General features: G+C 38.0%; 1 protein-coding gene across 1 annotated transcript; it reads left to right on the top strand.

The window, feature by feature from the left end:
- The first annotated feature begins 1,108 nt into the window (after positions 1-1,108).
- On the top strand, positions 1,109-25,806 carry LOC140242781 (ectonucleotide pyrophosphatase/phosphodiesterase family member 5-like). The gene is made up of 4 exons (XM_072322540.1): positions 1,109-2,112; positions 5,493-5,675; positions 6,635-6,964; positions 25,547-25,806. Exons 1-4 carry the CDS (start codon positions 1,254-1,256, stop codon positions 25,711-25,713), a joined length of 1,539 nt encoding a protein of 512 aa, XP_072178641.1. The 5' UTR covers positions 1,109-1,253; the 3' UTR covers positions 25,714-25,806.
- Positions 25,807-26,789: the final 983 nt, after the last annotated feature.

Genomic DNA, 26,789 nt, shown 5'->3' on the forward strand with positions numbered 1-26,789 from the left:
ACCAAAAAGTGGCCCTGTGCGCTATAAAAATAGCCACTATTATTATTATTACTGTTTATTGATTGAATTCAAGCATATGAAATCATATACGGCTCACGTAATTTTGTTGTGTTTTATTCTGCATGTTGTGACACATTTAGCCATTCATTCAATGAATTGAATTAATGAACACATTTAGTTATTATGTGTGATTCAACGGGGAGATAAAAGTAGTTCTTAATGAGTACTGAATTCCGCATTTATTTTAGTAGTAATTTGCATGTCAATAAACATCAACCTGCTAATCGTGAGGGGGTAATCATGCCATACAATTTGTTTTTCTTTAGGGGAGAAGGGTGGGTGACATCACTACCGGTTTGTTTGTTTGTTTGTTTTTTGAAATTCTGAGTGAACATAAAACGATTGTTCACCTTTTCCCCACCTATCTTGATTGGTACCTAAGTAAAGAAAGACAAATTGAACATTTCATGTAAACATCATGCAACCTCGTTCAATTTGTTGTCTTACAAAACAATGTACTTGTCCCCACATGGGGTTTGTGTTGCATTTGAATGGTGTGTGAAAATAAATTGAGCATTTTCTGCACGGCTATAATGCATGTATTTTGTTTGTTTCTTCAAATTGTTGTTTTTTCTCGCTGACTCATCATGTCCCTGTCCCAATCTATTGTACACCTTCCGTACTTGATTGCGAAACCTCAGCTGATGGACGAAAACGTGACTTGATGTTGTTGTTGTTGTTTAGTGTTTTTTATGATATTGTTTGTGCTGTAGTTGTTGTTCTTGTTGTTGCGCCTTCCTTTCACCCGGCCCCTTTCACTAAAGGCTGGGCACCATGCATACAGTACTGTAGTCATTCTAGTAATCGGGTTTTACGTGTACGTACGTCCACATGTATAGAAACCAGCGCAGCGCGTATTGTGTACACCCGCCCGCTCGCTCACCCGACGCGACAGCAGCTAGCTTTAGATTATCCAAGAAACTACCGTAAATCACTAACGTTAGGCAGGCGGTGTGTACGTGTCAGATCGCGACGACTCGACTGTACTCTCGTACTCATCGCGCACTGTCTGTTTATCACTGCACTTGCTTCTCGCACTAGACGACGGTCCGACAAACTTTTAGAACATGTCTATTATACGCCATTTGAAAAGGAGATCGAGATGAGGACGTCCAAATGCTCATCGTAGATAGGGTCAGTTCCATCTGTGCTTATCTCTCCAATTCTTGCTACGTAGCTAGCGTCTCGATGTTATGATGACCATCGTACAAGACGTAGTGTTCCTGACGCTCGTTGTGGTGGCCTTCGTCCGGGGAGCAACGGAGGCACCGCCGGCGGGCTCCGCCGCTGCCACTGGCGGAAAGAAACCGCTGGTTCTTATTGTGTCTTTCGACGGGTTTCGCTGGGATTACACGGAGAAAACAGACACACCGAACTTCGATGAACTAAGCTCTGCTGGAGTGAAGGCCAAATTCACCAAAGACATTTTTATCACCAAGACATTTCCTAATCATTTCAGCCTTGTCACGGGACTGTACGAGGAGACGCACGGTGTCATAGGGAACGCAATGTATGATCCCGTGCTGAACGAAACTTTTTCGATGGGCAGCACGGATCCCAGGTGGTGGGGCGGGGGCGAACCTGTGTGGATCACAAACCAGAAGCAAGGGGGCAAGAGCGCCGTTGCTTTCTGGCCCAGCGGGAACGTGAAATTCAACGGCATCCTCCCAAACTATTACTTCCCAGAGTATAATCAGTCCTATCCTTTTCACGCCAGGATCGACATGATTGTCGAACACTTTCTCAACGACGATGTCAATGTTGGTGCACTCTATTTCCACGAACCGGACCACTCTGGTCACTTGTACGGCCCAGATTCCCCGCGCCTGCTGCCAGTGATAAGAATGTGTGACGAAACTGCTGGCTATTTAGTGCGGAGACTCAAAGAAACGGGTCTGTATGACCGGGTGAACATCATCATCACATCTGATCATGGAATGACATCAATAAGCCCGCATAAAGTCATCGTCATTGAACAATACGTGGACCCAAAGGTCTATCCCTTCCGTGTCATTAGCAACAACCCTATTGTCAGCATTTGGCCCCATAATGGTAATTACTAGTAATTATATGCAGCACAAATAAGATCACTTGTGGAGAACTATTCAGTGACCAGTGGATCCAATGTGCGCCCCCTCTTTATTTGTTCTTAAAACAAAAGAAATAAAACGAGAAAAATGAGATGAAACCCAGAAGTAGCACCAGAAATATTGTTTGCGCCCCCCTTTACGAAATTCCTGGATCCGCCCCTGCTATTTAACAAAGCATTTGAAAATAATTGCTCTTGTACAGCTTGACTTGGGCCTTTGTAATTGTATTAGTCAATCCACACTAGAGTTTTGTGTTTCCAAGATATAAACTGTGGATATTTTCATGCCACTTATTTTTCGCGCACAGCTGGTTAAAGGCATAGTTTACCATTTGCAGATGAAACAAAAACCCAGCATTAGTGCTTTAAACTAGTTCTAAATGCGAGTTAGGGATAGAAACAACCACTGTAAAAAAATGAATCCGTATAATCGATGTTAAGTATTTGTTAAATACACAAAATGTGAACAATAATTATAATGAGAATACTTCCAGATTAAACCGTCTACAGTTACGGTTTACTGAGAAAAATACTGATATCTACTTATATTTTAGGCTTTATTGCAAAAATGTTATATGGTAGGTCGTTTTGTGATACAACAGACCTACACATGCATCAAATGTGATATCTTGAACATTTTTAAAATCATTGCTCCCAAAGGTAAACTGGACCTTTAAGAAGAGTTTTGTATGTTTTTAATTTCGTGGGAATCAAGACAGTAACTACTGGAACATATGGCGAGCAAAAATATTTGCATGCTTTTTTTTTCTCGCGCTAGCTTCTGATCACGGGAAATGCACGAAAATTTCCACTTTTACACTTACTTGTAGTGTACCACCCTTACCCGTCCACATTGCATGGGAAAGGCTGTGAAAAACTGAAATAATCATCTATAATGATATGTCCATGCAAGGGCAGTAACACACAGATAATTAATGTGTGCAGATGATTTGCTGTGAAGCTGTGTGATTTAAAAAATTACCATTTGTTAGCAAGTATAAAGGAAATGGAAACTTTATTGGGCACATCATATTCAATATTTTCTTGTGGAGTAATTTGTTAACAAGCCTCCAGTTAACTGTTACACATGTTTTTATTTTTTGTCTTGTTTTGTTTTGTTTTTGTTTTGTTTTTGGGGGGATGTAGGGAAATTCCAAAACATGTTTGTGAATGGCCCAATTCAGCAAAGTATTTCACAAAGAGGATCATGGATTACACATTTCTAGCAAGTGGTCATTGCAAGTGATGCAGTGATTAGTAATAGATAGGTTACACATGTACCTTTCATTCAATTGTGCTACTTTCATTCAGTGCAGTAGTTGCTTTATGTAGTAAAGTGGGTCATATTGTGCAATTTTTACAGGGCAAGGTTGAATGATAAAGATGAGAATGCCTACTTTCCTGTCTATTTAGTATAAAGCAATTAGTTCACAAGAACAGTGATGTGACCCAAAGAGATGATTGAACTTGTAAGTTTGTAGTAATGCAAAAACAATCACTGATATGGTTTTATGAGTTGAAATTATGGGTACAATGTAGAAATACTCAAGTGCACAAATTTTATACACCACAAGATGGGTAAATTGTTGGAGTAAATTTTGGAGAAACCATCCAAGGGAAACTATAACATCCTTGTGGAGTTTGATGCAACAATTGCATGACCTTTTAATTCATATTCAGTGGTTTGAGAAAACAAAGATTTTTTCAATTCTTATTCTATTCGTGCATGTCTTTTTGTGTCCCCAAGAATGTATCCCATTTGATGATGGTAAACATTGGATATTTGATAATATGTGACCCTGCACCACAAAACCAACAAAAAGTCACCAGACATGGATTTTTAGTTAAGGGCAGATTCTAAAAGAGCACACTCTAAGCTTTAAAATAATGTATAACTCAATTCAAACGGACTCCCCTAACCTACCTACTGTAAATACTGGAAAGAAAGCACACACTCTGGAAGAGTGTGAACTGAGAAAAGAGGCTCTGAAGTACACGGTCTATTCAAGCGCTTAATCTTTATCAAGCCATGCTAGCTGTACCATGAAAGGGACAAAACAAGGGATGTAAACCACCGACGCAACAACAATGAAGGGATCATCAGATTAAGCTAAAATTAAACATGTTCTATTAATACATTCTGCCCATGAGTAATGCTAACTTTCAAAGCAGTAGCGTCATCCTTTCAAAAGTTATTAGACTTGAAGGTGAAGAGTGTACGAAGGATTTCAAGAAATGAATACTGGCCTCCAAGACATACAGTACCTAATTATTCTACTCTTCCCCCAAAAAGGGTTGTAGAAAAACTACTAAAAATACACTTTCCCATTCATGTTAAGATCCCAAACTGAAAAATAATGTAGAAGAAGGATAGCTCTTTCAGAAAATATGAAAAACTCAAGATTGACTTGGTTGAACCATTTCACCTTTTTTGAGTCCTCACGCAAAATGAAGGGGTGCGACTTTTTGTTCGTTTTGTGATTCACGGTCACATATAGTTTTTAAAAGAAACTTGCAGCAGTTCTTACATTTTCAAGAGTGCTAGGAATGTTTATATTCAGTTAGACTGAAATCAGTGTAATCACTGTTAATGACTTTCCAGGCTGTCTGAAACCAAGTATTCAAGAAGATTTTTGTTTTGGAAATTTTTCTTTGGCTGCTACTTCTTTTTATTATTTTGTACAGGAATATGACCAGAAATGATGGAATCAGCAAATGACATTTAAAATGTAATGAAAATTATCTTAACTACCCAAAGCAGTATTTATCTTTTATTTTTGTTGCTAGTGTTTACTCTGGAAAAAAATTGTTGATTGAAATTCTTTGTGTTAAAACAAAGTGTGCAAAAGTTAAAACATGTTTGTTTTTTTTTTTCTGTGTTTTCTCAACAAGAATAATGGAAGAAGATTAAGAGAGCAAGTAGGGACAGAAACAATGCTTTTAGATTACTCATTTGAAACAATTGTTTTGTTTTGGTCTAGAATGCTTTTGTTCTTTATTTATTTCGTATTCTGGGAGAGGTAGGAAGTTCTGTTTTTACTTGTCTTGCTACGTGTAAATGAGTCACTAATTTGCTGGCTTCATGCAGTCATTTCTTTTAAACCCTTTAACAAAATGAGGGTGTGTGCTCTACAATTGATTATTTTGACTGCTGTTTAAAGTTAATTGTACTTTGCCTGGTTACCTTTTATACATGTACCACATTACATTTTTCCAACTTTTTTTGTTTGTTTGGTCGAATCCTTAAAGGTAAAGATGCTGTTGATTATAAGTGATGGCTTTTATGATATTCCTCAGAAAAAAATAAGTATCTCGATAAATGTATCTTACTTTCAAATTGCAGATAGTCACAGGGAGGCCATTTACCACTCGTTGCATGGCAAAAATGAGCATATGACAGTGTACTTGAAAGAAGACATCCCAGCTTATTATCATTACCGTGACAACCGTCGCATCGCTCCTATCCTTCTTGTGGCCCACGAAGGATGGCAAATACACAGCAACACAAGCGATGAATATTGGCCGAGTGAGTATTTATGTTGAATATATCTCTCCACCAACCTCTCTCTTTTATCTCTAGTTCAATGAGTAGGAAAAGGAGAAGAGTAATGAAGAAGAAAAAAAAAAAAGAGAGAAATCATTGTGGAATTTACCATCTTAACGTACAACTGGGGATCATGGAGTATTAAAGGTATACATGTGTAAAGTATATTTCATTTTTTGCTCTTATATTTCATGGCTTCTTCCATTTTTTTCCCCAGTTACCATGGCAGGGAAGTTTGGCAAAAAGAGAAAGTTTCCTTTCTTGATGTTGATAGATCTGTTTACTTACACTGAGGCAGTTTAAGTTAAAAAGGTGTACTTTCATACATGTACTTACTGTGCTGGCATGCCATGTGTATTTGTGTGACTGTGGATAAACTGTACTTTTTAGATTTAGATTTTACCAGATCCTGTCATTCCTTCAGTTATGATAATTCTTACACGCCTTCTAGAATGTCCATAGCCAGTTAATACCGACTCCACTGTACACGAGTAATCTAAATGTCTTCATGCATAATTTTGCGTATATGCTGAATATGTCATGATTTTTTATTTTGGGAGTGTGATGCTATTTGTGAATTCAAAAGCACTCAAAAATATTAACTCTGATCCCTACATGAATGTGACATGCACACATACATTTTTCCGTTCAGGACTGTACTCCACAATCACATTACTAGTAATCACTTATGAAATTGTCAGGAAGTCCTGATTCGCAAAAAAAAAAAAAAAAAAAAAAAAAAAAAATATATATATATATATAATAGACAACAAATATGTAGCTAAATACATGGTGTGTGCAGTAGTCTTTCAGGAATCATTAGAATTGATATAATCATATGGCTGATGAGGCTAGGATGTTGGAATTAAAAAGACTTCCATTCTGCAATATATATCTGATTTTAAGTGGCATTTGGCATTGATGCCCCTTCTTTTGACCAGCCCATCTCGGCACGCACGGCTACAACAATTCCCTCATGTCGATGCACCCCTTCTTCATCGCGCATGGGCCCGCCTTCAAGCAGGGATACGAGTCGGATCCGTTCAGCAGCATCAACATCTACGCCCTAATGTGCCACCTCGCGGAGTTTGAGCCCGCCCCCAACAACGGCAGCTGGAAGAACCTTGGCGCCTTGCTGCGGCCCGGCCACCACACTACAGAGCCCACCAGCAGCAGTGATGGCCATGCTCCTCAGTCTGGAGACGGAGGAAGTGGAGGAGGAGAAGGAGGAAAGTCAACAGGGAAATCAATATCGAGATTTACTATAGTTGGTGAGTATGAGACATTACAATGTACAAATGTATCATGTGCATAATTTGATATAAAACAGCATCAAACTTGTGACTGCATCTTGTGTTATCAATAATTCAACTTTTTTTTTTCTTCCATCCAATTTAAGATAATTTGCTGAAGTTTGTATAAGAACAGAAAACTTGTCCTCGTACAAAAACTTCCTTCTGGCTTCTGTGGTCTTCAGTATCTTACTTCACTTATAATATACTCCTACCTACTCCTACCTACTCCTACCTGGCCTGTACTTGAAATAACTTGTTTTGTAACATTGAGAATTTAAATCTTTGTACGGGTCTAGATCCTTCCCCAACTCGCATACAAATATATACACAAACACACATGCTTGCACTGATATGAACTTTAGGCCAGAAAAGAAACACTTTGACAACAGTGAAGCATGAAAATATCCATCAGTATCTTGATAAATTGATGGTACTACCGAGAAGCCTCCCCCCCCCCCCCCCCCCCCCGGCCCGGATTTTTTGTACAGTTTACTGTATTTGCTGTTATTGTTTTCATTTCATTGTTCTTTATTAACGAGGAAAAGAAAAGGACAGATAATAGAGTAGGTATACTGTAGATCCCATTGATGTTATCAGTACATTGCTTCATATTCTTCTGTTTCATCTGATAATGAGTGAAGTGGGTATGGATCCCATCGTTTTGACTTATGACAACATTGCTCCACTGTTTCATCTGATAATGAGTGAAGTGGGTATGGATCCCATCGTTTTGACTTATGACTGCATTGCTTTCACTGTTTCATCTGATAATGAGTGAAGTGGGTATTGATCCCATCGTTATGACTACATTGCTTCGTATTCTTCTGTTTCATCTGATAATGAGCGAAGTGGGTATGGATCCCATCGTTTTGACTTCTGACTACATTGCTTCACTGTTTCATATGATAATGAGTGAAGTGGGTATGGATCCCATCGTTATGACTACATTGCTTCATATTCTCCTGTTTCATCTGATAATGAGCGAAGTGGGTATGGATCCCATCGTTTTGACTTCTGACTACATTGCTTCACTGTTTCATATGATAATGAGTGAAGTGGGTATGGATCCCATCGTTGTGACTACATTGCTTCGTATTCTTCTGTTTCATCTGATAATGAGCGAAGTGGGTATGGATCCCATCGTTTTGACTTCTGACTACATTGCTTCACTGTTTCATATGATAATGAGTGAAGTGGGTATTGATCCCATCGTTATGACTACATTGCTTCATATTCTTCTGTTTCATCTGATAATGTGCGAAGTGGGTATGGATCCCATCGTTTTGACTTATGACTACATTGCTTCACTGTTTCATCTGATAATGAGTGAAGTGGGTATGGATCCCATCGTTTTGACTTATGACTACATTGCTTCACTGTTTCATCTGATAATGAGTGAAGTGGGTATGGATCCCATCGTTTTGACTTATGACTACATTGCTTTCACTGTTTTATGTGATAATGAGCGAAGTGTCACTTGGAAGCTCTGCAAGGAAACTAGCTGCCATTACTGATGCAATTGTCACCAATTAAGAGATAATTAATCTGTCCATCAGTTGTAATGAGCCAAGGACATGTACACAAGGAATGCTCGCTTTCCCACTCTCACATATCACGCTTGAATTTAAAGGGACTGTACAGTACTGGTTGAGGTGGGGATTCATGTTTTGAACATTCCTAAGTGAGATAATGAGAAACCTCTTAGGAAATATGAAAGAGCATGTGATTTTAAGAAGGATTCAACGTTTATTTAATGAAAATTGGTTTTCAAATGGCTGAGATATCACAAAAAGTGATGATAATAAAAGGCGACAGGTCACGCCTTTTGCTAGACCGGTGCTCTACCGATTGAGCTATAGAAAGCCCTATGTTGTAGTTCAGTGTTCGTCCCAGAAACCCTAAGTTCTCAATGCTTGGATGGTCAGAAGCTACATTGTATAGCAGTGTCTTTGTGTGTGACACACATAGACACAATTAAACCTGGCATTTTAAACCCAAAGGATAATTCAACTTGGGGATAGATGCAAGGGATCAGTGATGCAGCTTTTTGAGTATAAACGCAAACAGAAGATTAAGAACTGACCAGAAATGAATATTTAGTTGGAAAAAATGTACAGAAAGTTTGTCAATTCAATTCAATTCAATTCAATTCAATTCAATTCAATTCAATTCAATTCAATTCAATTCAATTCAATTCAATTCCATTCCATTCATAAAGTTGAGTGGCTTGACACATACATGTAAAGGGTTGATGTGAGATTCCAAACCTTGTTCCAGGGGACCATGATAAAGTATTAAAGGGTGAAGTCAGACAAACAGTATGGTAGAATTTTGTATTGTGTCTTAGAATCAACAATTGGAAACTGTGCAGTTGTACTTGTAATGTAATTGTAGAGTTTTACATGTTTTTATGATACAGTGTTAAGGAGCAATTTAGACATATACATTATGTAGTATGTACATGTGCCACTGAAGAAGCTGACTATGCCATTGCCACACGGTCCTCATATTCACTCTACACAAATCTTTGTAAAATCTACTGTGATGTTGTAAGGTGATATGACAGTGATATGAACAAAAGAAGAAGAAGAAGAAGGAGAATTCACCCCATCTCTCCTTCTAGTGTGCGTAGAATTTTATGGGAGAAATTAGGCCACTTGCTAAAAACTTTATAAATGAGTCTGTCTATACCAGAATGTATCAATCACTGTTTAGAGAGAGAGAGAGAGAGAGAGAGAGAGAGATGATTTCCTCGAACCAAGTGAAATACATCATGCGCCAAATCAACCATGGTCTGTGGCCAGTGACCAATTATTATTCCCTGGCCTTGATATGCACAATAGCAGCACCTGAGAATGGAAACCACTGCTTCAAGACCACTGTACATAAAGCAGTGCTATAATTACATTGTACCCACAGGCGACAAAGTGGCAGGTAAAAGAGCCTAGGTGATTATTCTTGTTTGGTGCTAAAGGGGTTAATATTCTTGTTTTTTCTTTCTTTCTTTAAAGAAGAGGGAGGGGTAGGGTGGATTTGAGCGTCGGAAAAACCACAAACATCCATTTTACAATCATTTAGTTGCGCTTGCTTGCATACAAATTTTGCATAATTTATGATGAACCACTGGTGTTTGTTATTTTGAGGCTTCACATCCTTACAAATGTACAATGTATATGCTGCCTATTCTCTTGGCGTACAACTTGTACATGTACAGTATCAATTCAGCATTACACTCAGCAACGTATCATCTTTCCAAAGTTCTGATGTGCTCTACAGTGGTAACTGGTAAATAAGGATTGTAAAAATGAACTTGTTTCTCACCAATCTTTAATAGTTCTGTCATAAATCCACAGAATATGTTAAAAAACAAATGATAAATCTACAAATTGGATACAAGTCCTATTACAGTAGTTACATTTAGTGAGGTTAATCCTAGTGTATGCACAAAATTTTAATGTACAACATTGTGTTTATAAATAACATATAAACATGGAAGTAAATGCGTACAACCTACTGTATTTGTTTAATACAGTGTGTAGATCTGTAAAGTAATCCTATAATATACCATGCTTCTGTTACAGAATGAGATGTCAGTCAATTTATCAAGGGTCTTATTTACAGTTTTCCTCAGTGAAATTTATCCAGATATTGCTGGTAGGAACCAGCCTTATATGCCATGCCCTGACTGAGCCGGAAATTGTATCAAAAGACATCACTCCATTGCTTTGACATATTGTAGGAAAATTAACAGAAGATTCAGCTACACAAAGAAAGTGTGTGAAATCAGCCAGTGAATAAAGCAAGAATATATTATTACTACACGTATGTACAAGCCTGTAGTCATATGTTTACAGTAACACCTCTATTACAGCATTGTGTAGAGTCTGCTTGTAATTGTGAAGAGCTGTGTCCTTGTCATCCTGCGTACTTTTTGTTTCATTTGTAAAATTGGCAATTAATGCCACAGACCAACTACATGTTCATTCTCTACTACACTTATAGTACTCCTGCGATTCCAAAATCTCTCCCCACCCATTCACGCCACAGGTGCATGTTTGTATTATTGTTCAGTTTTAGGCATGTTCCTCTAAAATGTTTCACTGTTGACTCTAAAAGCATTATGTTTTCCCATGAATCTTAGACTTCTCCTCTGGATTTATATTGAACTAGAGAAGCACTCTGAGAGCGCAGACCTCTGCCAAGCATGCAGCTCATTTCCACCACTGATCTTGTTCTTCCATAGAGATATCAGTGATTTCCACCCATTTGCTAGTATAGCATTATGTGCAGAAAGTCACCCGATTTCCCATTATAGAATCCTTTGTTACGTCATAAACCCTCAGCTGCACGGCGCGCCTCGCCCTAGCAGAAACTAGAGCACGCACTTTAGTGCGCGCATGCAAACCTCAAATATGCGCAGCCTGAACTCCCAAGTTCATTGACCCTATTTGCCAAAATATTAAAAAATCCTTCATAAATTCCCCAAAAATTCTCGGATCACTACCAAAAGTTAATTGTTTGTTACTTGTGTCATTCTCAACCTTTCCTGCAAGTTTCATCCCAATCTGTTAACTACTTTTTGAGTTATTTTGCACACTGACAAACTAACTAACTAACTAACGAACGAACAAACACACAAACCAACGGTCTAACAAAAACATAACCTCCTCCCTTTAATAGCGGAGGTAATTATTGAAGGCTTTTGTTACGTCATCAACCCTCAGCTGCGCGGCACGCCTCACAGTAGAGCACGCACTTTAGTGTGCGTATGAAAACCTAAAAAATTCGCAGCTTGAACTCCCAGTGGTAGGGTCAAGTTCATTGACCCTACCTGCCAAAATATAGAAAAATCCTTCATGAAATCCATAAAAGTTTCCAGATTACTGCCAAAATTTAATCATCTGTTTCTTGTGTCATTCTCAACCTTTCCTGCAAGTTTCATCCAAATCCATTTGCATTTTTTTTAGTTATTTTGCACACGGACAAACAAACAAACGGTAAGGAAAACATACCGTAACCTCCTCCCTTGGCGGAGGTAATAAGAATATACAGTACACTGTCAATTGTAATACAAAATGAAAATAATAGCTAATTAGTGTACATGAATGTGCTTTTATTGTGATGTGTTTTATCTATGTGGGTGTGTGTGCATGTGTGTTTGCACTGCATGGTAATCACGGATCACTGAGCAGAGCTGTTTTACTAGCCCATTTTCCATTTGGATAGTGGGCCTTGCTCTATTTCTTGTCTGTCCTCACAATCCACCATTTAAAGTCACTACAGTCATCTAAATTATGCCTTTGCCTTGAAGGTGGCCAGGGGGTATCATACATAAAAACACTGTATGTCTTCAGTTTGTTGATCCGTCTATCCATCCGTGTGTTCCCAGGTCTCATTATAGTAATTGGAGAGAAAAAAAAAACAAAATAAACAAAGACAAAAATCTTCCTGTGATAAATATTCATAGGACCAGGCTAGGGTATGCTACAGTGAACATAATGACCATTATGTGGTACAGTTGTGCTGATTATATGTGACCGTGCATCACAAAACAAACAAAAAGTCGCACCCCTTGATTTTATGTGAGGACTCAAGAAAGGTGAAACGGGTCAACTGTCAGTCAGTTTTGAGTTTTCCATATTTTCTGAAAGAGCTATTCTTCTTCTACATTATTCCGTTGTTTGGGATCATAAATTGAAAGGGAAAGTGGGTTTTCAGCAGTTTTTCTACAACCCTTTTTTTTTTTTGTAAAGTAGTGTGATCAGGTTTTTCTCAGAGGTCCCTTTTAATTTTTTGAAAATTCTTTGCACACTCTTCACTCTCAACTCTAATAACTTTTGAAAGGATGATGCAACTGCTTTGGAAGTTGACATTTATTATGAATGGAATGTGTTAATCAAGCATGCTCAATCAAGCATGCTCAATTTCAGCTTAATCTGATAATCCCTTCATTGTTGTTACTGCAGTGGTTTACATCAAGTTTTTTTGTCCCATTCATGGCACAGGCAGAGACTCCAACTCTCCCGTTTTCGACGGGAGATCTCCCGCCGAAAACTCATTTTTGCAAAATCTCCCGTTCTCCCGCCTATGATTTAATTTCTCCCGCCCTGGCTCTGTGTCTCCCGTTGGAAAGGATTTCTTACTTATTGCTATTGTATGTTGAAAAAATAAGCCTTAGATAGCACCAGAGAGCATCTAGAACCCTGAGAATTTCGCGCTTCGCACACATCAACTTGGAATCTCCCGTTTGCTAGGGGTTTCAGGTGGGAGAATCTCCAGATCAGAAGGTGCTTTGGGTTGGAGTCTCTGCACAGGTAGCACGGCTTAGTAAGGATTAGGCACTTGAATAGACCCTGTACTTCGCAGAGTCTTTTCTCAGTTCAAACTTTTCCAGAGTGTGCGCTTTCTTTCCAACATTTATGTAGGTTAGGAGAATCATTTGACTTGAGTTATACATCATTTTAAAGCTTAGAGTCTGCTCTTTCAGAATCTGCCCTTAACTAAAAATCCATGTCTGACGACTTTTTGTGTGTTTTGTGGTGCAGGGTCACATATTTTGGGCAAAATCTCTCAAGGGCAAAGGTCACTGAACTTTCACTAAAGTGGCAATTTTTGTGAGAAAATTATTTCATCTTAGAAAGTCATGTGGTGATGTAGTGTGATACATGTAGGAAAGAGAAATGAATAGACAATCATTTGCATGAAATTTATAAGAGGTGAGAAGTGACAGGGTGAGGTATGACTTCAATGTACATTGTACTTTGGCGTAATGTTGTCATTACCAACCATTAATCCAGGTGGGAATATCAAGTCATGTATTAATTGCTAGACAATGGATGAAAATGACAAGATTCTGCCTGAACTTGACTGCTAGTGGAAGTAAATGGAAAGGCACTCAACACTTTGATAACAAAAAAATAGGATGTCATTTGCAGCCATAGGTTCAGCTACCCCCCCCCCCCCCCCCCGTTTATTTTCGTTACTCTTGTTTCGAACCAGAGGAATGCAATGTGAAGCACTCCCCTGTGGAAGTCTTGTAAAATTATAATTCTCAGCATCGTTCATGCTTTTCGTAAATTCTTTTTTTTTTATGAGACTAGTTGACGTAAATTATGACCAAAGGAATTTCTTTTCTCTCCAAAGCTGATTGTAATCTGCTCCAAAACATGTATTAGAGGACTGTTTCAGTTTCGCTGAATAACCAGCATTTATCTCTAATGATGGTGAAGGGCAATTTGTCAATCAGTTTCAGTGAAAAGAACTGGATGGAAAATTCAGTAATTTGAATGCTAACAATTACTTCAGCTTCATAACGTAGTAATACTGAATGGCACACTAAACTGTCGCCATCTCAAGTTGTGGTGAGAGACCCTTCTTGAAGAGAGTACTGTACATCCTCATGATGTTGATATACGCTTGTAATTAGCATTCCGGTTTTGCCTGAAACTAACCTTGATAATGCAAACAAGAACTAGTAATCTATCATCCAAATCTCAGCTGAGATGGAGCAATATCAAGTTGTTCCGACTGGTTGATGGACACAAACAAATTAAAACATTCCCTCATTGTGTAGAGACCAGTGAATTCTTGGGGGGGGGGGGGGGATGTCTGCTGCAGTCTACTCAGACCCTGCCTTACGAAGTACAAACCTCGCCAAAGCTGACTTTGTACAAGTCCAAATGTTGGCCAAGTTGTGGTGAAATTCTGCTCCCGATAGATACAGTACAAACATACAGCGTACATTTGTTAATTTGATATGTAAGTCGATATTCATGCGAGTCTAAACTTGGATTTTCTCTGGTGGCTTTGGATTCCACTTGATATAGGTGAAGTTTATGGTAAATGCTTTTCACATAGCATAAATTGTGAGCAATTGTGAGTGTGTGTGTGTGTGTGTGTGTGTGCTCTTTGTTGTTGTTTTTTTGCCTTCAGTCATGCACCCATGCTCCCACCAGTATACACTCTTTGCCAAAATTATGGGAATGTAGGAAAATGTGGCCTCACACAGAGATTCATATCTATATATCTAAATTTGAACAAATCTACGCTTCATGGACCAACGTTGCATTGATTACATACAGACAATACCATATCATGTTTGTATTACATCGTGATTATTTCTGTTACCTTCACTGATAATCTGCCAGAATCCATTGCATTCTTTAATTCTGCATCCGTCTGATGAACATAATGTTGACAATTCAACAGCACTGTAGGAGGAAGTCCAAAGTCCAACTCTTAAAGCAAGCGCTGGAGAGATGCACACAATGCATGCTTTTAAATGTGTTGACATCGTTAGCAAGGCATTGCTGAACAATGATTCCAGCTTGGCAAATCTGAACTGCATTGTACTACTTGCTAACTAGAATCTCTGATATTATACAAAGCTTGAAAGAAAATTAGGATTGAGAGTAGTAAAACACTTGATGCTGTAAAAGAAAAAAAAAAAACTACAAGTGGTGGGATTTATCCTACTCGATATTTTCCAAAGACAGTCTTGTTCGAATAAATCATTTTAACGTACTTAGTAATTATTGTTCATTAGCATGATTGCATGCGCTCGCACACTCATTCGCCTTTCCTTTAACATTTGTACTCCCATCGTGATCAACAACAGTGATACGTAGAAGTAGTGAAACTGAAATAGTGCAGGACGTAGTGTTAGTGAACGATGATTATATTGAGAATGAGAGCAATAGATTACTGTAAAACACGATATATTCGCGGCATGAAAATTTGGCGAATTGCAGCCAATGGCCTTTCTCGCAGCATGAAATTTTCGCGAATTGCAACTGGCATCCAATGCAAACTGTGTAGGCAAGAATTTTCGTGTGCATTTTAATTTCGCGAATGTTAGCACTCGCGAAATTCGCCAAATTAAAATGCATGTGAACATTCCTCGTTTTACAATGTATTGTAAATTGTATAAAATGGTTTTGACAACAGTTGTATTTGAAGGAAAATAAGACAGTTACAATGATAACGCTATTTATGCTACATACATTATATAATAGTATCATGATTATTCATGATAATATGAACATGTCATTTCTTTCACCATGTAAGGGTTTGCTTGTTTGTTTGTTGTTCTTTTTTCATTTTTTTCTCTTTTTTCTTTTTTTGGTAGATTGTCTATGTGTGGTTAGGGTAAGCAGTTATAAGCTGTGGGATTTGTGAAGGTAGTAGACCAGTGTTGGTATCACACAGTTGCCAAACAGTCTGTTGTGACTTTAAATTGTGTCCAGAGAAGACCACAGATTATCAATCACAACATTCTTGGTTCAAGTCTTGCAGCTGCAGCAGATGTGCCGAGATGGCTACGGTATTTTTCCTCAATGGAGAACCTAAGCACTCTTCAAACAATCTTTTACAAAAAGTACATTTGTATGCTTGGACTAAAAGTTACGTTTGTGAGTAGGATTGTACCAAAGTACAACTGTACTTAAAAAAAGAAAAGAAATAAGTGGCCCCACCAATAACAATAAAAGAAAAAGAAATAATGATAGTATTATGATTCAGTATAGCTTGTATTGAGATGTTCTGCTATTGTGTGCATACTGTATACATTCTATGCCTGCCCTTGTTGAACAAAAGGAATACATTTATGTATGATCAAATGTACAATTTATATACGTAGGCCTACATGTATGTTGGGATGTCTTTTCCAATGAATCAGGTTCACAATCAGTTTGCTGAGCAGCCAGTACATGTATACCACTTTTAGGTTCTTATGCTTGCAATTATAGTGCACATCATATGGCTGTGCCGTATGATGGCAAGTGTGCGTGAGAAAAGTGACAATGTGTGAGAAAATACCGTCTGTTTGACACCGTTTCTTGTAGTCTTTAGGAGCAACCCTGTGCCAGTATCTGCAGTGTCAATAGACTGAGCAGTACAAGTGTAGTAGCATTACAATCTATGCCACACCGGCCAAATGTGTGTGCACAATCTCATGAATATACAATCTGGAAAAGAAGGAACTGTTAAAGGCTTGTGAACAAGCGATTGTTTCAAACCAGACGTGCATTGCTTCAGCTCTGTGATACAGGCTTCATACAGTTCCATTATTTATCAGTCTCCTTTTCCACAGTTTCTCAGACTGACTTTCAAGCATTGTCCATCGCACTGATGAAAAAAAAAAAGAGTTTTTTTTTTTTTCAATGTGACAGCAAAGAAAAAAAAAAAGAGAAAGTGATGCAGTGCAAAAGTTGTAATGCATTGTGTGTGTGCACTCAAACATCTCTTTTACGGAAGTGACCTCATAAACTCCTGAAGTGGACTTTAGAAATCATCACAATATTCATTTTTGTTGATTGTGTCTTATATTTAATGTCAGTATGAAAGTAAAAAAAGAAAAAGAAAGAAAAAAAGAGCTAGTGTCTCATTCGGCAGCCATTACCAGTTTAATATTATTTTGTGACATTACAAACGTAGATGAATTGCAGCATTCATGTGAAAGTCAATGAGGTAACCATATGTACCAAACATCATTGCAAAAGAAATAAATGAATAAATAAATGAAATATAATATGGCAGACTTGAGTGCTACTTCCTATCACCACACCAGGAGTTCGCCTTGGCCATTTTGCAATGGGAATAGTATTAGCGAGTTTCGGTCACTAGACTTCCGCTCAAAAGTTGCAACAGGCCACTCGGGCTGTTGTGATGTCATAGCCATGGTTGCCTGTACTAGACTATTGTGCCAATTGTATCAATTTGTACATTACAGCTCAGAAAATGCTGATCTTTGAAACTTCATGCGTTTCAGTTTTAAGCATGAATGGAAATATGAATGGAAAGCTCAAACACCACAGTTTACATCCCTTTGTGTGTCTAGTACAGCTCTGTACTAAATGGTACTGCTATTAAGCTTCTTCTTCTTTTTTTTTTCTTTTTTTTTTTGGTCAATTTAAAAAAATCAGCACTTGGTATTGATCCCATGAGCAGACCTGTTCTTAACCCGTTCAGGACGGTTTGATTTTGCCACAACACACATTTCTCACAGACGCTTGCCAGAGTATACTAGGGACTCATCCTCAATGGATTAAAATGTAATTTATCAGGCATTAAAATGCCTCAGTCCAATAGAAATGTCAACATACTCCTAAACATGAATGGGATTAAAGTTCTTTTGATTGCGAGGACTTTCAAAGGACCAGCTTACTGACACAGTCAAATTGTATGCTTAGTAAATACTATCATAACGAAGCTTGGGGTTTTCTCTCTCTCTCTCTCTCTCTCTCTTTTTTTTTTGGGGGGGGGGGGGGGGAAGGGGAGAAGTATGAGTGACCAGAATGGGTGTCTGAGCTTTGCCCAACTTACATGTATCAACAATGGCTATTGCATGCAAACTGGATTTAAAGGGATCATAGTTTTGGTTGAGACCTAATTTCAGGTTTCTAACAGTTTTTGGTGAGATAATGAGAAACCTCTTACATGTATGAAATATGAAAGAGCATGTAATTCTATGAGGAATTCAACATATATTTCATGAGAATTGGTTTTGAAATGGCTGAGATATCCGAAAAAGAGCAATTGTGATAAAGTGTGGGACCCACACTTTATTACGATCGCTTTGTTTTACTTGTTTTTGGATGTTTCAGTAATTCCAAACCCGATTTTCATCAAATAAACTTTGAATTCCTCTTAAAATCGTATGCTCTGCACTATATCAATCATCATAAGGGTTTTCTTGGTATCTCGCAAAAAGTGAAAAGCCCAAATCTCATCTCCACCAATACTGTAAATACCATCCCTTTAAAGTATTAAAGTGAATTGACCATATGTTAAGATTTAGCTCATTACTAGGTCTTCAGAAAACAAAAATCCATGAATTTGAACGCTTAGTAAACCAAACTAATATATTGAAAAGTAAGACGTATTGATATCAGTTGCTTTATATTGGCTATTTAATATGCAAAAAAAAAAATAATGCTTAGTTTGAAGTACGTGTATAGGGTGCAAGAATATCATACTAATATGTAATTCAATTACCTTGTTATTGTTGTCAATATTTTTATTACTCTCTTTACATTTACTTCTACCACTACTACTACTACTACTACTCAACAACTACTATCAAGGTAGTTATCATTTTTAACATCATCATCATCATCATCATCACATAGAATAAATATAGAAAAATACATAGAATTGCAAACTGGTAGAGCTACCAGCTCTGTAGAGTTGAGTGCCATGATCCAACTACACAAGCACATTTTGCGTATAAAACATTAAAATCAAAATATGACATGGCCCTACAAAAATATGTTACGAATTAGTAAACGAACAAAATGAGATCCATGACTTCTCTGAGAGCAAAGAAGTCCCTGAATCGTTGAATCCCGGTCATGTGACTGACTGTTGATGTCTGAGAGTATTCAATGCCAACCAAGATGGGAGATCAATTGTGAATGATCTATTCAACGCATCCCTGCCCGCCTTGTGCCCATCAATCGATAGAAGTCCTTTCTGGTGGATTGAGCCACAAGGCTATGCCATATCAATACAGCACCGTAGCGACCATGTGTACGATCTAACCTGCAGTGCACGAGGGTAATTAATTGGACCAGGATAGAAAAAAAAAAATGTTACCGTTCTTGGTGTATAGTGAGCAGCCCATGCGTAAACGAGCGTTGTGCCGTAGTGCGCCTTATTAAATCATGCCATTTGAATGAGCATCATCACATCCTGAGCTTCCTTCATGTCATGGGAAATATAGATTATAATTGTGGTACTTTTTAACAATCATAATATCCCATCAATGAGTGATAAGTTCTACCTACATTGTAGCACCAGCATTGTGCAAAGCGCCATATCATGTCAATGGAATGGGCATCGTCACTTACAACATATTTCGCATTCTTCATATCACGGAAATTTATGTATTATGAATGTGTTACTTTTTAACCGTCACAATGGTTGATTCAATATTCCCTGTGAGGCGGTACTTACATTTGAATTTCACCGAATTTAATCAATTCTTTATGTGTGTTGAGCACAGATTTCCACGTGCTATGCATTTTTCCACATATGCATGAAACTCTCTAGGGTGAATTAGCTCAATCTGTGTTGTGCTTGGAAATCAATTATTTAGCAGCTTGGTATGGCTACACATACTAATCAGAGAGGGGGACCTGATTAATCATAATTCTTTGCCAGAGGAATGATTGATTTTCATTTACCTGATATTTACACATGAATTGGCATTTGATGAAAACGATCAATATCTGTGTAGAATATTGACCTCTGAGTCACTCACTAAAGCTCTTGAAGTTAGGAAAATTTCTATTATAAATCTTGATTACATGTAATTTAATCTAAAGTGTCTTCCTAGAGAGCTTGTTTCATTTGTCTGTGTCGGAGATACCACACCCACTATACTTGTATGTGTAGTTTAACATTTGTTCATAATTTCGCTGGACTGTAGATACTGTATTTAAGCAAGAAATGTACGCAGCATAAAGTTTTCGCGAATGGGAGCTGACTGTCTTTTTCGTGGCATGAAAGTTTTGTGAATTGCCACTGAAATTCAGTGCATGTACAGTAGTGTAGACAAGAACTTTCCCATGCATTTTGATTTGGCGAACCTTGGCTCTCGCGAAATTCGCAAAATTAAGATGCATGCAAACATTTCTTGTTTTACAGTACATTTTTCTCTTTTTTTATAATTCAAGTATGTGAGTTCTCAAGTCAACATCAGGACTGAATGGTCACCATCTGCAAATGAATTGCACAATCAAAATAATTGAAATAAGTGTGAAATAAGTCTTAGTCACATTATTAGTATCAAAATGTATCGATGCTGGTAGAAAACATATTGAAGCATGTTGCTTTTATCAAGTGTAATACCATACATACACTTGTATCTGTTTGGACAATGTTATGTCTAGGCTCTTCAGATACTTGAGACCCAAGTAATGAAATCCCTTTAATGTTTCTTTTCATAATGAAAGATACACCTCCCACTCATCCAACTAGGAATTTGGGTGAGGGCCACCATCGATACTAAAAGGGATGGTACAGCTTTGGTTTAGGTGGGGCTGCAATTTTCCAACTTACTTTGTGTGTGTGTTTATGAGATAATGAGAAATCTCTATACATTGTAGATGGACTATAAAAAAAACATGTAATTCTTAGAGCAATTTAAAGTTTATTTGATAAGAATTGGTCTTGAAATTGCGGAGATATCCAAACAAAACAATCCTAATAAAATGCAACAGTTCATGACCTTTATTAGGATCGTTTTGTTTTACCATGTCTGTAGATATTTTAGTCATTTCAAAACCGATTTTCATCAAATAAACTTTCAATTCTTAGAATCGTATGCTCTTCAACATTTCATAGAGTGGTTTCCAAGTATCTTGCAAAATGTTTAGCTGAATCCTCACCTCAACCATTACAACTAATACTATCCATCCCTGACAAGTGACCATTCATATCACGACATACATATACTTGACGGATCACGAGCTTTACATGTAGTTGCTTCAGCTGAAGTGGGCAAGTTGGTCTGTACATGTACAGCTGTAGCACACTGTCTTCAGCAAGTATTAAAATTCAGAGATCAAAACATCTTTTCACTGCTCCGCCCTCGCCTCTGATCAGTGGTGATTGAAATCGATGCTTGCAAATGCAATTGCTGGCAGAGTCCATTGTAACATAAATGCTTGATTGTAGTTGACAATTTTTTTTTCATAAAGGCCATCATTACGTTTTGCTCTCACATGCTTCTTGTGGCACGTGAGCAGAGATTTGTAATCTCTAGAATCTGCATTCAATAGGTTGTTAATTGTCCTTCACACAATCCCAGGATGTTATATTTCATGGGACCACATCCTGCAGTGTCCTTCAAAACTTCCCCATTTTTTTCAAGGAGCTTCAAAGTGTTTTCGATTTCTAGGGTTGAAGTTTGGATCAGTGCCACAATCAGCAGTCATCTTGGCTGTTTCCAGGCTGCCCTAGTCACTCGTACTCTCGCACATTTGCAGCACATTTTAATAACAATGGGTGACCATGTAAATAATGCACACCTACACTTCCCTTGCTGATGTTTTTATACAAGAACTCCTGTGTATAGCAATCAGAAATGCCTGGATAAAGCATAGACACATATCCAGTCTTTCACAAAATTTGATTTGATTTGATTTGATTTATTCACAAAATGCATATACATACATTATTCACAAATATGCACATAGTTTGTACATGAAACATATTACACATTTTGTGTGGATCGTCATAAGCTATGAAAAGCTTGACTGGGACGCCCAGTATGGATAACGTACACATATTATGTACATAAACATCATTAAAAAAAAATGTATTATGCGCGTTCAATTTGTTCATAGATAGGAAGATGAAAGAAAGAGAGAATAGGAAAGAAAAGTGAGAGGAAAAGATAAGGAGAGGGATACTCTACATCATGGTAGTTAAAAGTATACAAGATTGACAATTCTGGTAACAACTAACATAGAAAGACTCGCTGCTATTATGTACGTAGTGTACGTATGACAAAATAAACCTGTGAACCTGGGGTAAGACAGCAGGCAAGAACCATGCAGATAGTATTGTTTAAACATATTTGCAAAGAAGGGTATTCTTTACTAGTCTTCTAAAAGTATGCTTTGATTGGCACCGTCGTACTTCTTGAGAAAGAGAATTCCAGATGTCAGGACCGGCATGTCGTATGGATCGATGGGCAAGGGCAGTTTTTGGATTTTCTAGGTGCACGTTTGTCGAGGTTCTGGTTGAATAACTATGAATAGCCGAATTAAAACGAAACATGTTTAACAGGTTGGTGGGAAGTTCTTGCGAATGGAATCTATACATAAAGACAGCACTTTGGAGATAATGAATGTCGTAAATGGAAAGTGTCCGCAATTGAAAAAACAATGGGTTTGCATGAGACCTGTAATCCGAGTTCGTGCAAATACGAACAGCTTTTTTCTGAAGGAGAAACAGTGAGTTGAGTTTAGTCTTCTGACAAGCCCAAACGATATTGCAGTAAGAAATATAAGGCAGGATAATGGAATTATAAATGGTGAACAACGTAGAGCTTGATATGTATGGTCTGAGTTTGTACAATATTCCAACCCCGCATGCTACAGAAGTCACAACATTGGCAATATGCAGATTCCAGTTCAACTTGTCATCTATAGTAATGCCTAAAAACTTCGTACTTTCTTTCTGTTCAATTTTCATGTCATCTATAATAATATCAAAATGAATGCCACTGTTTAGAGATAATAAATTTGCAGATTGAAGAAATTAACAAGGACAAATCTGTCATGAAAATTCAAGTTGCTCAAGCTATGTGGTTTTGTACCTAGACAAGCATCTGTTTTATGACAAGATAGGTTCATAGATAGATATATATTGCATTTAGTCTCTATGAGCTACAAGTATGTATTTTACACAATTGTCTGCAATAATATGCCATAGCAGTAGAATTACAGTTTTTTATTCTATTTCCTGTTTTCTTACACTGCAATATAAAATGATAAGTTAATTGCCACTAATTGACAGATGACTCGTATTTTTTTTGTGACATGATACAGCAGAAATGTGCATCATCAAATTATCATTTATGATACATTATTATGATTATAACTATATGCAGACGCACTGTCAGTTACAGTACAGTGCCATTCAAGTGTGCATCCCCTCACCATCTCCACCCCGCCCCCTCCAAAAAAAAAAGAATAATAATAATAATACCAGGTACACTACAAGCAGGAAATATTTTGCATTTCCCAAAGCATTGTATTTGCAGTACAAATGTATGTCAGTTTCATGTGCTTGTCACCCCATGGAATGTGTACAAATGCCATGTTTGCCTTGCACAGCGTCGAATCTCCACCAGCTGAATTTGGTGACCATGGCAACGGATGCCTCATCTACTTGATTAGAGCGGGAGATAATCCACTCATGTACTTTGTGCATCTCTGTGCACTGTGTACTATGGAAGAGTGTGTGTGATGATTACAGCTCATCTAATCGATGGCCATATTGTTTTTGAGTTGAGGGGAGAGCCTATATACACTGCACTTGCTATACATTGATGTTCAGGCTCCGCAACTTTTGGTTGGCGATATGCGCATCAGCTCAGATTGGTGGCAGCATTGAGAAAAGAAGAAGTGTTGCAAATGGCACAAATGATATCCATATTTAAGAATTATGCTGCATTTCACTCATTCATTGTCATTTCACTTAACATGGTGATAAAATAAACTTGCTCAGCCATTGGCTGTTTTTCTGCAACTGTATATGCATCGATATACCAGAGAAACATAACACAATAGATTCACTGTACAAAAATAATAGAACAAATCATAGAAGGAGAAAAAAGATATATATACAGAACATTGAGAAAATACAGACATTGACAAGAGACTGACATAAAACAAAACAAAAAACAATGGTACTCATCATATAACATAATGCTTGTGACTCAAATGGTTCATTTAGCAAGCCAAAAATTTGCAGTCAAGAGAAGAGAACAGAACCTGTGTATTAAAGCAATTATTTTGGCTTTTGTCAGTTGTGACATGGACCGTTTGCTGCAAAGAATTGACTGAAAAGTCAATATCTGTCAGTGAACTGGTCTGTGTACATTAAATGTATATTACGTATGACTAGATTGAGCACACATACATCACCTTTCTTTCCCCTTTTATTCAGTTTTTCTTCCCTTTTGTTTGTATGTGTTTATTCATTTGTATTTTGTACATGTCTTGTTCGTTAATTTGTTTATTTTGTCCCAAATTATGCCATGTGCAATGTGAATATATGAGGCAATGAGGCCATAATAGCTATCCTTGTCAAGTTCTTGCATATGCCGACATATAATCTGTTTAGAGTTGTTTCAATCGTCTTTTGAACTTCAGTTACATGTACACTTGTAATTCGTAAGTTTGAACGTTCATAATAAATAATAAATCATCCAATTTTCTTCATTTTGTATTATAATGGAATAATGTTACAAGTCCATATTTTTATGTAGTCTCTGTTTTAACAGTAAATATCATTATCATGAATAACATTTCCCAAAACTTTGTTCCATTGTCTTTGTGTTTAATACATTCCTGTCTAAAAAAGATGTGTTGAAATAATATCATCAATCAATCATTCATTCAATCAACCAACCAACCAATCAATCAATCAATCAATCAATCAATCAGTCAATCAATCAATATATTATTCCTCAATTTTGTGTGTTGAACTTTGGCCTTATATCTTTGTTTACTGAGACAATGCCTTTGATGAGTGACTGACTTGATGTAAATGTGTATGAAAGAACAATGAATGTCTTTGACTGACAGACAAAAAGAAAACCAAGTAGTTTCATTGCCATTCTAACATATAAGACACATAGTTTAGTAGGCATCTGGGTTTTGGGAAATACTTTCTGTTGTTTCGGTTGTTACTCCTCATGAAATGTTGATGCTCCTTGAATCAAATGCAATGCTGAATACATTGCAATGACTGTCATACGAATGACACGAGGGAAAATTCTCTCACGCGTCCCCTCGTTTGTTTCCGTTGCATCCCATCCAGGTGCTTGTCTGGCAGCCGGACTGGTCATCCTGGTGGTCACCCTCCTGTCCGCCATGTGTCTCAAGCAGCGGACCTACTGCGAGAAGCCCATGCAGTACCACCCCATCGCCGACACCTCGCTGGAGAGGGACTCTCACGAACCCTTCCTACCAAACTCGCGCCTCTGATGGGGCCCCCTGGTTACATCAGTCGCATCCTCAGTGACTCCTAGTTTGCAGGCACAAACCCTTGTCAGTCATAAAAAAGTGTGCGCTGAAGTATCTCTTTCATATTCCCTGAATAAGTGACTCCCCCCCCCCCCCCACCACCACATCTGCATTCAAAATAAGAGGGTGGGGGTGATGTGATAGACCACTTACCGATACCCCTGTGGCACTCTTTGTACCCTTCCTGTACACTGGTTCACATTTTACATACAGGATGCACACCCACATAGCCTCCCCAGCCCCCCCCCCCCCTTGCCTTCACCTCCTTCCTGCTTTAGTACCTATGATGGACCATCTCCATGTGTATCTCCAAGGCATCCTGTTGTCTTCCCTCCTCACACTTATGCAGATCTTTGGCTTCACAGCTACATTGTACGGTGCACTCCCGTTATAACGAACATGGTTATAACAAAATTCTGGTTACAACATAGTAAAAATCCAAGCCGCAACATTATCATCTTTATGTATTTGTAATTGTTTATTTATTCAGTTATAACAAAATTTTGATATAATGGAAGCAAACTGCCGGTCCTGAGGACTTCGTTATAACAGGAGTCCACTGTATAGCTCATATTTGGACAGCAAGGCGCAGGCTGCCTGGAATACCCCCCCCCCCCCCTCCCCCAGAACATTGTGAGAGTTGCACTCTAGATGCTGGTTTGATTCCAGTACCTCTAGTGACTGGCAAATTTTAGACCGCTCTGAGTGCCATGACGTGGTAGAAAGGTGCTAAATGTAAAATACAACCATCACCATCATCATTATTCCACAGCTTTCTCTCTCCTGCATCTACCTCCTCTTTTCCCCCAGTGCCCTCCCCAATAAGTTCATCTCAGAGAGCCTCTTTCCACTGCAAACGGACACGTTCACATGTCATTCAATCACTGCCCGCACCAGAGCGTAAGCGGAGGTGTCGGACGAGTGTCCGTCAAAAGTACGAGCAGATGTCCTCAGGAGGTCGACAAAGAGAAAGTTTCAAAGGCATAGGCAGAAGGAAAACGTTTTGAAAATTCACATTGCACATGATGTTCTGTGTT

Source organism: Diadema setosum, chromosome 19, assembly GCF_964275005.1.
Source record: "Diadema setosum chromosome 19, eeDiaSeto1, whole genome shotgun sequence".
NCBI classification, from domain to species: domain Eukaryota; kingdom Metazoa; phylum Echinodermata; class Echinoidea; order Diadematoida; family Diadematidae; genus Diadema; species Diadema setosum.

Bases quoted from the DNA above. Each gene is read 5' to 3' on its own strand.
- LOC140242781 (XM_072322540.1), top strand. From the start codon at position 1,254: ATGATGACCATCGTACAAGACGTAGTGTTCCTGACGCTCGTTGTGGTG. The intron at 2,113-5,492 runs GTAATTACTAGT...TTCAAATTGCAG, and splicing joins CAGCATTTGGCCCCATAATG to ATAGTCACAGGGAGGCCATT. The intron at 5,676-6,634 runs GTGAGTATTTAT...TCTTTTGACCAG, and splicing joins AAGCGATGAATATTGGCCGA to CCCATCTCGGCACGCACGGC.